This window comes from Neofelis nebulosa, chromosome 17, assembly GCF_028018385.1.
Source record: "Neofelis nebulosa isolate mNeoNeb1 chromosome 17, mNeoNeb1.pri, whole genome shotgun sequence".
Lineage (NCBI taxonomy): Eukaryota > Metazoa > Chordata > Mammalia > Carnivora > Felidae > Neofelis > Neofelis nebulosa.
The window spans coordinates 31541626-31556876 of NC_080798.1; the positions used below are offsets into that span (position 1 = coordinate 31541626).

Genomic DNA, 15251 nt, shown 5'->3' on the forward strand with positions numbered 1-15251 from the left:
CAAGTCAACGAAAGGAAGGAGGAATCAGATTCTTGTCCTGACTATATTATTTGCTTCCTAAGTGATTTCTCAACCTATCTGTCATTATAGAATTATAGAATTTGAGCTGGAAGAGATCTAAGAGGGTGCCTTATTCAATAGATAAGAAAAAAGGATCCCATGAAATTTAAATAGCTTGCCCAAGTTCACGTAACTAGTAAGAACTGTGGATCCAGGGAAGACTAGAACAGACCTTGGGATGCTCATGGTTACTGTCTCAAGCAATGACCACATTTCTAAAAATAGGTGTGTGCACATGCGTACACACACACAGAAGTAACCACGGCCATCTGTATTTTTACCGCATGACCAGTGGCTGATATACATATGATCAACAGCATTATTACACATGTTGATTAAAATACAATTTATGAAACTGGGGAGTAAAAATATTAGTGTTCAATTAGCATAAGATGGCCTGTTTTTGCTAAAGATAATGCAACACTCCATCTTTATGGTTTGTTTAAATATAGGGCTTTAGAACTTCATAAGCAGTTTTATCACAGGGTCATGTCAGCTTGATATGATATTTTTACTCCTCATTAATTATATACTGATATATACGATTCTCGAAAACATCTTAAAGTCGGCTGATCTAAGAATTTACAGGGTACCAGGTGGGTCTGACTTAGATGGCAACCAGCTGATAGGTAAAGTCCTAAAAGAGACAACCTGCCTGCAGCTTTCAATGCATGTGTGGACTAAAACATGAAAACGTATTCTAAGAATTTAGGTCACTCAATTAAAATCCTGAACATATAGACACTGGGAGACAGGTGTGTATATATATATTGTAAAAACATCTATGTGAGGATATTGATCAGAAAGGTAGAAAAAATTAGGCCACGGAATTGTTTGGATCATGATTAAAAAGATAGTAGTTTTTTTATCCCCCTCGAAACATTATACGTTTTGATTCAATTGTTGACCCACGTGTGACATTTTTCTTTTGATTCTGTGATATAGCGGGAACACCTAGAGAGGTTGTTTTCCTACCATTTTTGTTTTCTCTTAACTTTAGTATTACTTCAAATTGAATTCTTAATCCTGATGCTACCGACCTGACTTGTATTAATCTATTCTGATGAGACTTCCATGACTTTGTGTGAACATTAGAGAATCATACTTTGTCCTTGTTCCTACAGCTACTTTCACCGTAAGACAAAAACAAAAGTCTGTATTATAAATGAACCATACATACCATTGCTATAGTTATAGTAGACCCACTGCCCACTCTTGGGTTTTGGAAGTGACACAGGTGTCTCTTCAGCAGGAAGACTGTAGAATCTGCATTCAACGAACAGCCGTTGGATAGTGTCATCTTCAGTTACTCGAGAATCATTAAGGCTTAGAGCTATGATCTCAATCCGAATTTTTTCTGATGGCTGTTTCAAGAGCAGAAACAAAAAACAACAAAGAAACATAAAACAAATGAGCCGAAACCCATTTCCTCTTTTTCGCTATCAATTTTAAATAAAACATGAAGGCCAATGGGTTTCTTTTTTGGAACACATTGTACACGACTGTGTAGTTACACATGATAGATTATTCACGACAGAGAGAGAGAGAATGAGATTCTAATGCCCCAGGGTTTGAAGTTAACGGTGTCATGGCAATAGTCTCCTGATTTACATTTGAGGCTATAAATACCCCACTAGGAGTCTATCAGGGCCGAAGATTATGAGATCTTCATCTCCGATTGCTTTCAGAATGACAAGTATCACTTGGCCTTGTTTCAAACTATGTAATGAAGTACATGTTTATCACTGCTTTTATTTAATCTATTGTACCTGAGAAAGTTTCAGTTATTTAGAGATCAAAGCCTGTTGAATACTTCATAGCAATTATGCTAGTATATGTTGCTATATGAATCCATATTAACTAGAGCAGAAACTATAGTCCATTGTCTTATATATTCTGCCACAACATATTTCATTCAATAAGTAATGTTTTCAAACAAGAGAAACAAACTGTCTACCTAATTTAACACAGGTTTCCTTGTGATTTATTTTTTTTTTTACCTCATTTTTACAGATTTAATAATTACAAATAACAGCTTTACTGGGTAATTTTCATTTCAATCCTTACTTAATACATTTTGGTGTCACAGACATTATTATACAAGCCATATATGTTTCCTTGAGTGATGACTTAAAACAAACAACAGTCTATGACTTAAAAATTAGATCACACCAAGGTAACTCTTCCCTTAGAACTGTAAAATTTTTTACAATTTTAAATTTATACTTCATTCCCTTTTACTAAATCCCTAAACCCCTCTTTACTAAATTCAGAAGCACGCTAGAAAATCCTGAAACCAGGACCTGTCTATATGGCCAACTTTTTAGGAACTCATTGTCAAACATAAATCAGTTGTGCAAATTCACCATAGTGACTACTTAGATGTTTCAAAGCATATAATATAATTAATCAAACTGAAAAGCATAACTATCCTATTGTAAAAATATCCCCATAAAGAACAATTTCTATTGCTGTCAAACCCCCTCAATATTTGATGAAGTAATTTTGCCCCATTCTTTCAAAAGACATTTTCTTTTATTATGTATTCTAAGACACTTTAACTAAAAACCCAAATCTGAATATTTCAATAAGGTTATTTTATTATTCAGTAGATTCATGGAAATTTTACTAGGATGACAGAGAAAATTCCACACCATTCTGTCTCCACTAATACAGGTACAAGGCTGCAGCTGGCAATATTACTAGGATTAGCATAGTATGATGAAATATTTAAAGGAAAATTTTTTCTAAAACCTAATAAATCAAATGACTGCCAAATGTCATTAAAGTGATGGTCTTTGACTTGAATATGCTTTTCATATTCAAATTTGAAAAGAAAGAGATGGAAGCCTGGAAAGGTTACTCGGTTTCAACTAATAACCTCAAGCCCTCTCCGTTCACGTGCATAAAAAATGAAGTTGGCTCTATTGTCTAACCTCACTTCAGAAAAGCCCTTCTCTGCTTGCTGAAGACTAACATGGGAAAGAAAATATTTTAAGTGATATTATTTTTTCCTTAAGATGCATCGTGGTTGCCAGAATACCACATGCGCACACACATTTTATAATTCTGGTTCGAATGGAGCACCGTGCATAATTACATCTTTTTACATGCCTTGTAATTTGAAAAACTTATAATTGTTATAACAATAACATCTTATAAAATATTCCTGCCTCGGCACAAAAGAATTAAAGGAAAATAGCCACCGAGAGGCAAAATGGTTACCTCTACGTTGTGCAGAGAAGAATTTAAAGTTGTTTAGCACAGAACCCAATGAAGAGACAAATGAACTTATAAATAGCAGGGGAATCAAATTTATTTAACCGGTTATTTTATTAATAATATATTAAGTGTACAATCCCCATAGAAAAACTTGCATTACTGTAAGGACAAATTTAAGTTATCAAATAAGACTATATACAAAAATAGAATTCTAAATGAAAGTAGATTACAGCCAAAGAAACAAGCAAAAACATCAATACCAAACAAACCAAAAGAAAACCCATCATATTCAAATAAATTTAAAAGAGCTTTAAAATTCCTTACATGGCATCATCTCCTTTCTGGTCCGGTTTTTTATTGTTATTCCCCCTCGAGCCTCATTACCTCTATCCCATGTCCCTTAAATTTTCTAATATTATGTATAGAAGTTATTAGTTACCATTTCTTTGTTTTTTTTTTTAAATATGTATTTATTTTTGGGATAGCGCAAGCGGGGGAGGGGCAGAAAGAGGGGGACAGAGGATCTGAAGCGGGCTGTGCGTTGACAGGCTGACAGGAGCGAGCCCGATGTGGGGCTCAAACTTACGAATGGTGAGATTTGAATAACTTGAGCCAAAGTCGGACACTCAACCAACTGAGCCACCCAGGTGCCCCTTTTGTCTTTTTAAAAAATGTTTACTTATTTTGAGAGAGAGAGGAGACAGCAAGTGGGGGAGAGGCAAAGAGGGAGGGAGAGAAAGAGTCCCAAGCAGGCTCCATGCTGTCAGTGCGGAGCCTGATGCGTGGCTCGATTCCTTGAACCGTGAGATAGTGACCTGAGCCGAAATCAAGAGTTGGGTGCTTAACAGATTGAGCCAGCCAGGCGCCCCATCTTTGTTCTTTTTATGCTACATAAATCAACTTAAAATAAATTAGAAGATGGATAAGTTCCAAATAGTATATATCCAGGGAAGCATGCTCTGTCTGAATAAAGAATTTTCTAAACATTATACCTTTTGGCTACTGGGGCTAGCCAATTTATTTTTCAACATTGGAACAATTCTGGTTGTGTTTTTGCCTCTGTGAGTCAAAAGTTCAACTAGATTGTAAATAAAGATTTTGAAGATTAAGAAGTATATCAGCTGTCTGACTGATGGTTCAGTCAGACAACTTCGTGTCAGAAATGAACTCATACCCTCTCCCCTGATCCCATTCATCCTCCGATATTTCCCATCTCAGGTGACATCACCAGCCACCTGGCCACACTACAGCCAGGAGACCTCGGAGCCACGGTTGCCATTTTCATTTTTCATACCCACCACATCCTGGAGATCACCCATCCCTATTCATTCCACTTCCTGAACACAACGATTCATCAGATTATTGAAAGCTTGTGTTTCAACATTGTATCAGCTATTGGGGATAAAAAGACAAAACAGGATGTGGCTTCTCTTTTCATTTTTATCTCTAGAGAAATTTGTTTAGGTTCTCATCTGATCTGGGGGAAGGACCCACTCAACAGCTGCCTAGTGTTAGCATGCAGTTTGACGGAGTAACAAGGGAGAAATGAGAAGAAATCATGAAAGAGAGCTGGTTGGCAGAACTGGACGCAGATGGACGGTACCAGCCTATAAACTCAGGGATGCAGGGTCTCGAGCTACCCTGCTTATGACATCACTGCTGTTGGCATGCAGCACACACTCAGAAACGAAGGGATCTACTCTCACGGCTAGAAGAGAGGCGAGGCACTCCTGCCCCTAATCCCTGGTCTGGAGTCTCAGCTGCTCTTCTTGTGGCTGAATTCTCTCCCTAAAAACAAATCAGGTATCACCCTTTCTGCTTGAAAGCCTGTTAACTTACACTCTAGCCATTTTCTGGGACCAGTGGTGTGCTGTTTATATAGCTCAGGTTTTTTGTATCTGAAATCTTCTCCACCAGACAAAATTCTACTTATTTTATGTCCTGGGCCACACATGCTGTCCTTTTAGGATAGCATTTCTACTCTCCAAGGGTGAGCTGGTTCCTCCTCTGGGTCCTTACTACACTTTCTAGTCACGTTATACTTAATGGATTTTTTTTTTTTTTTTTTTTTTTTTTTTGCCTATCTGCTTCTCTGTAGACTGTGAGCTCCTGGAGGCCAGAGCCTTGTCTTATTAATCTTCTGCTATTTAACATCCTATCTGGCACATAGTAGGCTCTCAATAAATACTTAAAGATATGGAGTCAAGGGAGGCTGAATATTTTTTATATATTCAGAATATCTTTTGTATATTGCCAGTAAAAGGTGTAGCTGCATTTTTTTTTTTTTTTTTTTAGGTTTTCTTTTTTAACAAATATTTGTCTCCCGTGTTTTGGTAAGTTGGTTATTACTAACTGTTGAAAAATATATAGAAATCTTGCTGTTTAAGGTTTCAGTTAAATAAGAGTATTTCAAAGACAGGTCAATATTGTGGAACTGAGATGGGAGGTTACTATTTTTTGAACTTTTCCGATTTTTCATAATAAAACAATGAAAAGTTTCACTAGGAGACTTGCCAGGGATAACCATACACTGATTCAAACAAGTCTTTGCAGTCAGATGCATCATAATGTCTGTTTAGGATCTCTAGAACAAGACAATTGTACTTCTGTAGGGTATTGGTAGCCTTCACATGTAGTAAGTTGGCCACACGGTATAGGCTTTAGGCTTTTCCTGTCTTCTATTCTGTATGTGTGAACGTTTGTTACTAAGTATGATGTTACTTTTGTCTTGTTCACCAAGTGCCCTATTTACATCTCTAGTTAGCAAGATGTTGACGTTAGCATATAAAAAAAAAAAAGCATTTAAAAGTCGACTGTGGGGGCGCCTGGGTGGCGCAGTCGGTTAAGCGTCCGACTTCAGCCAGGTCACGATCTCGCGGTCCGTGAGTTCGAGCCCCGCGTCAGGCTCTGGGCTGATGGCTCAGAGCCTGGAGCCTGTTTCCGCTTCTGTGTCTCCCTCTCTCTCTGCCCCTCCCCCGTTCATGTTCTGTCTGTCTCTCTCTGTCCCAAAAATAAATAAAAACCGTTGGGAAAAAAAAAAATTAAAAAAAAAAAAAGTCGACTGTGGTGAACAGAAGTAACAGAAGTCACTCAAGTAAGAACTTATTTTTACTTGCCTGTATAGATGGACACTCCATACTGTGTGATTGAATGATCTAGAAATGTGATGACAGCTTGTATTACTCGCAGAGAAAAAAAGTTAAAAGTTCTCATGATTTTGGCTCAATTCCACCATTGCTTCCTGACTGATGCTAATTCACTTTTTAGGCCATATTTTTCTACAGTATTTACTTAAGCTTTTATTGGCATGCTTAAATTTTTTATGTTTTACTTCAGAGGATCATGCTGAATTCTTCCTCTGGTTTCAAGCATCAGAGCAGTCACATTGGAGTTGAATTGTTAGGCTTCTAAAAACTAATTATACTTGACAGTCCTTAAACATCGTATCCCTTAACTGAGGATGGCCTATGATAAAAGTTTTCAACTTGGTTTAGTCCATTAGATTTAACTCTAACTCTGGTGAGATTACATGTGAGTTTTATTTCATTCTAAATTTCTACAGTGAATAAGCATTTCCGTAACTTTAAAAATGATAAAGTATAGAAAATAATTTGGCATATTCAAGTACTCAACGTCTAAAACAGATGTTACCATTTTGCTGTATCTGATTCAAACTTTTTTTGTTATTACTGTTGAAGAAATGAAACATTTCAGTTAGATACAGGTAAAGCCCCTACCTCCTAGTTCCTTTCTTTCCTTTCTCATCCCCCCATAGGTAACCACTATTCTTAAGTTGGCATGTATCACTCCCAAACACGCTTTTATATTTTCTACAACATAGGTATATATCCATAAACGACACAGAGTATTGTTCTGTTTTTAGGCTTTAGATCAGTGGTATCAGCCTCTATTAATCATTTTGCAACTTGTGTTTTTTTTCACTGAATGCTATATATTTTTAGATTTATTCACGTTTATAATTAAAATCCAATTCCTATATATTAACTGTTATATAGAATTCCATTTATATTGCATATATAATCTATAGTCCACTTATTTCTTTACTGATGAACAATCCAGGTGTCCACAGTTTTTTGCTATTACAAACAATGTTGCATTCCTTTATGTTTTCTTGTGTATGTGAATGATTCTCTTAGAAGAATTGCTAAGGGATAGATGTGAGAAATTCAAATTACTCCCCAAATGGTTACATGAATTTACATGGGTATTACATTTATCACTATAAAAATGTGTTACATACGTGTGTATGTGTGTATAGGTGTAAATAAATATAAACAAAGCCTACCTATAGGAGTAGGCAGAACTTGGTACTATATAGCAAACTGATAAGATATAAAATGGACATGGAAGGTTATAATCTATGTCTATGCCCTTTAAGAGAAAAATTTTAATTGGGGTGAGTTCTAAAAAAAGCTCACCATTGGTATTGACAGAGCCAAAGGTAAACAGGGTAGGAATGCATACTGATTAAAAGTGATTCTTACAACTTCCTTCTTCAGGCTGGGGGTGGGCAGAGTCATCTCAAAAAAAAAAAGTCCTCCCAGGGGAGCCTGGGGGGCTCAGTCAGTTAAGCAACCAACTCTTGGTTTTGGCTCAGGTCACGATCTCAGGGTTTGTGAGTCTGAGCCCCACATTGGGCTCTGCACTGACAGTGTGGAGTCTACTTGGATTTTCTCTCTCCCTCCCTCTCTGCCCCTGCTTGTGTTTTCCCTCTCCCTCTCTCTCTCTCTCTCTCTCTGAAAATAAATAAATAAACTTAAAAAAAAAAAAAGTCCTCTCAACTCACACTAGGCTCTAAAACTTCCCCTTATTAGGAATCATATCCATTCTTCATACATGTTTTGATGGAAAATATTTGGTTTCTTAAAAGCTCTTTGGGAGAAAGAAGAGTAAAGAGAAACTCAAACTGTCAAGACAGGGGCGCCTGGGTGGCGCAGTCGGTTGGGCGTCCGACTTCAGCCAGGTCACAATCTCGCGGTCCGTGAGTTCGAGCCCCGCGTCAGGCTCTGGGCTGATGGCTCAGAGCCTGGAGCCTGTTTCCGCTTCTGTGTCTCCCTCTCTCTCTGCCCCTCCCCCGTTCATGCTCTGTCTCTCTCTGTCCCAAAAATAAATAAAAAACGTTGAAAAAAAAAATTTAAAAAAATTCAAACTGTCAAGACAATAATGTTTTTAACAAACAAAAGCAAAAAAAAACCCCAGCTTTCATCAGTGGCAGTAACTTACCTTTTCTCATGTGTTCTGTGAAAGACCCATATTAAACAAATAATGTAAATACCGAAACTTCAGTGATGGAAATCAAAATGGTGCTAGAGTTAAGAGGGCTTATTTTTAGAATACTGTCATGGTCTCCCTTATACACCATGAAAATTACTGCATCTATAATGGTCAGCAAATTACAGAAGCTTGTTACCACATGTTCTAAAGCAATGGTTGGAATATTTTTTCCTGTCCTAATACACCTGAGGGATATGACACATTTCCATCATTAACTGTGGCTTACTATGGCAATAATGTGAAGGAAGGAGAGAATTTTAAAAATTACCCTCAATTTCAGGTGATTTTGATATGCTATTCCACTTTCACCATCATTGAAAACAGATGTTATAGTACAGTGGTTCTCAATTTTGGCTGCACATTAGTATCACCCGGGGAGCTTTAAACAAAATTCGGATTTAGCTGATCCGATGGAGCCAGGCCCTGGCATTTAAAAATGCGCTCTAGGTGATCTGAGTGTGCAGTCATGGTGAGAAGTACCACTTTTCCCTAAAGTTGTTCTTAAACTCTTAGCATGCCCCAGAATGACCTGAAAGGCTCAATAACACACGGATTGCTGGGCCTCCGTCTCTGAATTTCTCATTCATGAGGTGTGGGGTGGGGTCCAAGAATTTGCATCCTCACAGTTTCTGAGGTGACGCTGACGCTGCTGGTCTGGGGACCACATTTTGAGAATCACTGCTCTAAACCAAGAAAGATTCAACGTATATTTTTGTTGTCCCTTTCTAAGATATTTACAAAAAAGCTTCTATGATATTCATATGAAACTGTTCTCTAGTTATTATTTAACATTTTAGTACAGACTTAGCTTACAAATTATTTCCTTTCTAGAAGGAGTCTATACTCATCATTAAACATAATCCAACAACAGGGGCACCAGGTTAAACGCCTGACTCTTGATTTCGGCTCAGGTCATGATCATGGTTTGTGGGTTCGAGCCCATGTTGGCTCCGTGCTGATGGTGTGCGGCTTCGCTTGGGATTCTCTTTTTCCCTTTCTCTCTGCCTCTCCCCTGCTCACTCTCTCTCTTTCTCAAAATAAATAAATATACTTAAAAAAAATAAGCCAACAATATAAATCCCAAAAGTAAAATATAAAAGTTCCTTGTTTTCGGCAATTTTTTGCCAAAGGGGTTGGCAATTACTTTTTGTATAATTTTTGCACCACAGGCCATATGGTCTCTGTTGCAAACACTCAACTCTGCTCTTCTAGAATGAAAGCAGTATAGACAATAGGTAAATGATGGGTGTAGCTGTGTTTCAGTGAAACTTTATTTACAAAAACAGGTAGAGAGAGGGCTGGGATTGACACATTGGCCATAGTTTGCTGACCCCTGCCCTGACCATGTCCCAGAGATACTCACTGCTAATGGTGTTTGGACTATATATTTCTAGACATTTTCTTTGTTTACATAAACCTAAATGTTGTGTCTGTATGCTCATATAAAAATGTGTACGTATGTGTATATAAATATTCCTCTTTCTTGGCTTCTTTGTAATGGAATTTTCAGTGAGGTGTAATTTCTTCACCATTGGTTTGGCAAAGGTGTGATGTGAGGAAGCAGGAATTTTTAGACGTTGTTATTGTAACCAGAAATGTTTGCATTAGCAAAAACTGAAAGAAACCTGAGGCTCCATGGGACACTCAACCAACTGAGACACCTAGATGTCCTCACCTAAAGGTCCTTCAAAAGGGGCTTATTTAAATAAATATGGTATGGCTATGCATTGCAGTATTATGCATCTGTTAAAAGAAATGGGAATATACTACTATGGAAAGATGTCCATAGTATATTAGTAAGAGATAATTAAGTTGCAAAACATAAAAAATAGTTTTGGAAGAATCTACCAGCAGAGTAATTCAACATTTCTGGTTTCACCTAAAATATATTTTGAAACGTATTCTATCTAGCTCAAGCGTCCATATGTAAAACAGCGCGGGAGGGGCTTATTTCACACATTGACAGGATATCATGTTTGATTCTGAAATCATTTAATAAGCTTTTTAAAGTTTACTCATGTATTTTGAGCACGGGTGCGTGTGCGGGGAAAGGGCAGACAGAGAAGGAGAGAGAGAGAGAATCCCAAGCAGGCTCCAAACTATCAGCTCAGAGTCCGACTCAGGCCTTGAGCCCGTGAACCATGAGATCATGACCTGAGCTGCAACCAAGAGTCAGACATTTAACTGACTAAGCCACCCAGGTGCCCCGACTTAATACTTTCTATTTTTATTCATTTTTAATTTTTTTTAACGTTTATTTTGAGACAGAGAGACATACACACACGAGCAGTGAGATCATCACCTGAGCCGAAGTTGGATGCTTAACCTAATGAGCCACCCAGGTGCCCCCTGATTTAATACTTTTTAATACATGAATTCTAAAAGTAGTGAGTTGCTTTATGCATTTTGCCTTTCAAATCTTTAAAGCATATTTTGCTGAACATCATTATTGCAGTCACCTGGGAATGCCAGCTCATATTGTTCAAGAGGACCTGGTTTCCAGGTGGAATTGCAATTTCGCCCAATCGAATATGGCAGTTTTTACAAAACTGCCATTAGTAGAAACAGAGAAAGAGAACGATGTAAATACGCAATGCACAGAAGAGTCCGTTGCTCTTTCAGAGTGTGACTTCCCATTCTTACCTGTGGGCGCACTTTAAGAAATCTGTGAATTGATGGCCATACATTTCGTAGTGAAAATGGAAAGCTGCATTGCTTAAAAGATAAAACTAGAAACACTCTGAAAGGAGGATTGTTAATTCTTTTTTTTAGTGTCATGGCAGATGCAAATTTTTGGTTTTGATGTCTATTTTAAGGACCTAAAACAAGGCTTTTAATCAATGTATTATACATCAAATTGATACTGTTAACTTCTGATTATTCAAATTAATAAAATATTCATAGAGAAATGTCCAAAGTTTTACATTTCTCAGACTCCCCCCACCCCACTTAATTATCATGCCTAGAAGGTTTTTAGTAAAAGAATCAGTCGTCAGGCTGACGGAATCTGACAGGCCAGCAAGGCCCAATTACACTGGTGCTCTGTGGCCCTTTGATGTCCTGGAAACGAAGAGCGATAGGGGCAAATTGGGTAGCACATTATGTTAATGACTTGATTTAATCCAGCCACTAAACTTTATGTAGCCTGTTAAAAAAGATGCTAACACTAATTATGCCACTTTGGAAAGAAAAGGAGGGGACAAGCATTTCACTCTGACAAAGTGAAGCTCATAAATGTTGTAAATGAAATGAAACAAAATGAAGTAATCTATGATTAATTATACATCACAGACATAAAGAAAAGAGGAAGAACCAAGTAATATGTCTAAGTCCTGGGAAATCTGTTAGATTCCTTTTAAGGATCAACATTTCTAAGAAATAACTGTGAGCTGAGAGATTCTGAAACACGCAAGGAGGAAACTGGGTGATCTTCAAGTGCTTATACAGTGTAGCAGGTAATTCAGATTCACAGTGTAATTGGCATAAATGATACTTATCTAGGATACTACTTTAGTCTCAATTCTGTGACATGAGAGGGTAGAGGCAACTGGTTAAAAAAAATCTCATCACATGGGGGGAACCAGAGTAGGGTTCTCTAATTACTTTTTAATTAGTCTCTGTGCCTCTCTTCTTTTAAAATTGAATTCAAGAGTGTAAACTCCCTAAGAGCAAGAGGATTATTTCTCTTATTCACTGCTATATTCTCATGGCCTAGAACAAAACTTGGAATGCAGCAAATACTCCCCAAATATCTGTTTAATGAGTGAGTGATCTTCCCCCTCCCTTAAAAGCCCTTATTGGCCGCTCACAGAACTTTAGGATAGACTTCAGCCTCCTTGGATGATACACAAGAGGCCTCAACGCTGAGGACATGTCTACCTTTTCAGCATGTTCTCCTGGGGCCCTGTAGGTGTGCCATAGATGGAGTCCATCCTAAAACCATTCTGAATTTCCAGAACAAGTTATGCTCCACATTCTAATTTTTATGCTATCATTCCTCTGTCCTGAAATGACCCCTCTATGGCTCTCACTAACTCCTCATCACCTTCAACACTTGGCTCAAGCTTCACTGACTTTTGGAAGTCATCCTTGATGAGGGTCCCTCGTGCTGTTGGGTACCTGCTTGAATGCTCCTATAGCAGCGCCCTGTGCATTCCGTTCCCCTAGCTCCGACCACCTTATGTTGTGACTGTGTTTCCTTGCAGACTGTGACTTCTTTGAGGCCAGGGATTGCTTCTTTTCTGACACAGAGTAGATGCTAAGGAATATAGGAGTGTTGTGATAATTAAAGGACATGGTACGCAGGATGTGCTGAGGTCAGAAGCACCATTCAAGTCGTCCTTTCCTTCTGAGGAAAGCCATGTGTCACTGTCCTGAAAGTGCTACCTGAAGCAGTTCTTAAGGAAGATGTACAGGAAGAAATGTCTGATTCCAACATGCACGCTTACTGTGCTCGGTGTAATGAGAATACATTCTTCATAAAATGATGTGATAGTTCATTTTATCTGTCAACTTGACTGGACCACCAGCTATTCAGACATAGGTCAAACATTGCCTTAGGTGTGTCCTTGGAGTGTTTCTGGATAAGATTAACATCTGAGGTGGTAGACGGAGTAAAGCAGACTGCCCTCTCTAATGTGGGTGGGGCCTCCTCTAATCAATTGAAGACCTAAACGGAACAAAAAGGAGAACAAAAAGAGAGAACTCCTCTTGCCTGTTGGCCTTCACATGCAACATTGGTCTTTTCCTGGCTTTGAATGTGATGATGGAACACACTGACTCTTGTTGGGTCTCTGCCTGCCTGCTCTCCAGCTCGAATTTGTACCACTGGCACTCCAACTTTTACGGTCTTCAGACCCAGACTGGAGCTACACCATTGCATTTCCTGGGTCTTTGCCTTGCTGAATGCAGATCCTGGGACTTCTCAGTCCCCACAGTCACGTGGCTCAATTCTTTATAATAAATCTTTCTATATGTAGACATTTATACATATATATCCTGTTGGTTCTATTTCCCTGGAAAACCCTAATACAAATGGCGATCCACACAAGGGGCCCATTTTCCCTTTAATTCCCATTATCACAATTTTCTAATAGACAGCATAGAATTTCTATTCATCAGTTTGATAAACAATTTCAGGTTTGATAAAGCAAAAAAGCTAAATTTAATTGAACTAAATGCTTTATCAAAAATGTCCAGGAAACCATACTCAAGATTTCTTCCTTGATTTATTGATTTTGAAGAAAAAAGACTCCATATATCAGGATGCATGGGTCAGGTGGTATTATAATTAATAACAATGGTAATAAAACTTTGGACAGATGAACTATTCTGTTTGCATTTGGGTTTGTTCTGCAAAGAGGTTAAGCTGAGAATTTTAAGAGTTGAAAGAAGTATTCCAATTCTTACCCAAAAAGTAGAAATTCTAAAAAAAGGTATACAATTAATCATTTCAGGAAAATTAATGTAGATGAACAGAAAAAGCTAGAGCCTTTTTACTTTACTTACACTTACTTTATAAAAATGGCCCCCTCCCCCCGTAAAATAAAAAATGCTCTGCTAAGTGGTATACTTCCCATGTAAATTAAAGTACAATTTTCTTTTCAAAATTTGAATTTACATACTACTTTTCAGCAATATGCTACAAAACACCTAAACACTATACAGGATCTAACAGGGTTTAATTTTTTGGCAGAAATGAAATAACTTTAATAGTTTATCAGTGGACATATTTAGATATGAATAGTGTATGAATTCACATTTGCAAGCTATTATAATTTTTTTTTTTTAATTTTTTTTTTTTTCCAACGTTTTTAATTTATTTTTGGGACAGAGAGAGACAGAGCATGAACGGGGGAGGAGCAGAGAGAGAGGGAGACACAGAATCGGAAACAGGCTCCAGGCTCCGAGCCATCAGCCCAGAGCCCCGACGCGGGGCTCGAACTCACGGACCGTGAGATCGTGACCTGGCTGAAGTCGGACGCTTAACCGACTGCGCCACCCAGGCGCCCCATCAAGCTATTATAATTTTGAATGCAATATCACATTTTGAATTCTTAAAGTTGAGATGTGATTTAACATACCTTTGTACAATGGTTCTGAAAAGGAGTCAGGGAAGTCAACTGGTTTTATCAATTAACTATTAAAGCTACTATTGTTAGGTATTGTTAACATGTAAGCCAAACTAACTCTAGAAGTTATCACCCATCACATTATGAAACTACATATAAATTTATTTTGTACTAGATGATTGTATGGGTAAGATTGTGAAAATACATTAGCATTTTCCCAGAAATATTTTTGCCCAAAGATTTTCATACATGAAGACTGATACACTACGAATGAAAACAACTTTATTTCACAATTTTCTAGCTGGCATCAAGTTACTGACCTGTTTGATATTCTCGGAGACAGCACCAGGAATAATACACTCATCACTGTCAGACGCTGATCTCTCTTCCTCATCTGTTAAAAAATAAAACTCAATAGTTTAAGTCTATTAAAGCAATTATACCTTGTAAAATGGACAGAAATAAGCATATGTCATAAGGACAACCTTAAAAGAACAATATGATAATTATGTCTAGACCTTTTTTAACAGCAAAGATATTTACTTTTACATTTTATTTCATTTATTTTATTTTATTTTATTTAAAAAAAAATTTTTTTTAATG

General features: G+C 37.6%; 1 protein-coding gene across 3 annotated transcripts in view; it reads right to left on the reverse strand.

Moving 5' to 3' along the window:
* RPGRIP1L (RPGRIP1 like) overlaps positions 1–15251 on the reverse strand; it is a 95334-nt gene that overhangs the window by 15489 nt on the left and 64594 nt on the right. For all 3 annotated transcript variants that reach the window (XM_058708754.1, XM_058708752.1, XM_058708753.1), the window contains exons 22-23: positions 14969–15042; positions 1241–1424 (exon numbers count right to left, since the gene is read on the reverse strand). In XM_058708754.1, the coding sequence (XP_058564737.1) occupies positions 1241–1424; positions 14969–15042 (258 nt within the window). The remainder of the gene's footprint in view (positions 1–1240; positions 1425–14968; positions 15043–15251) is intronic.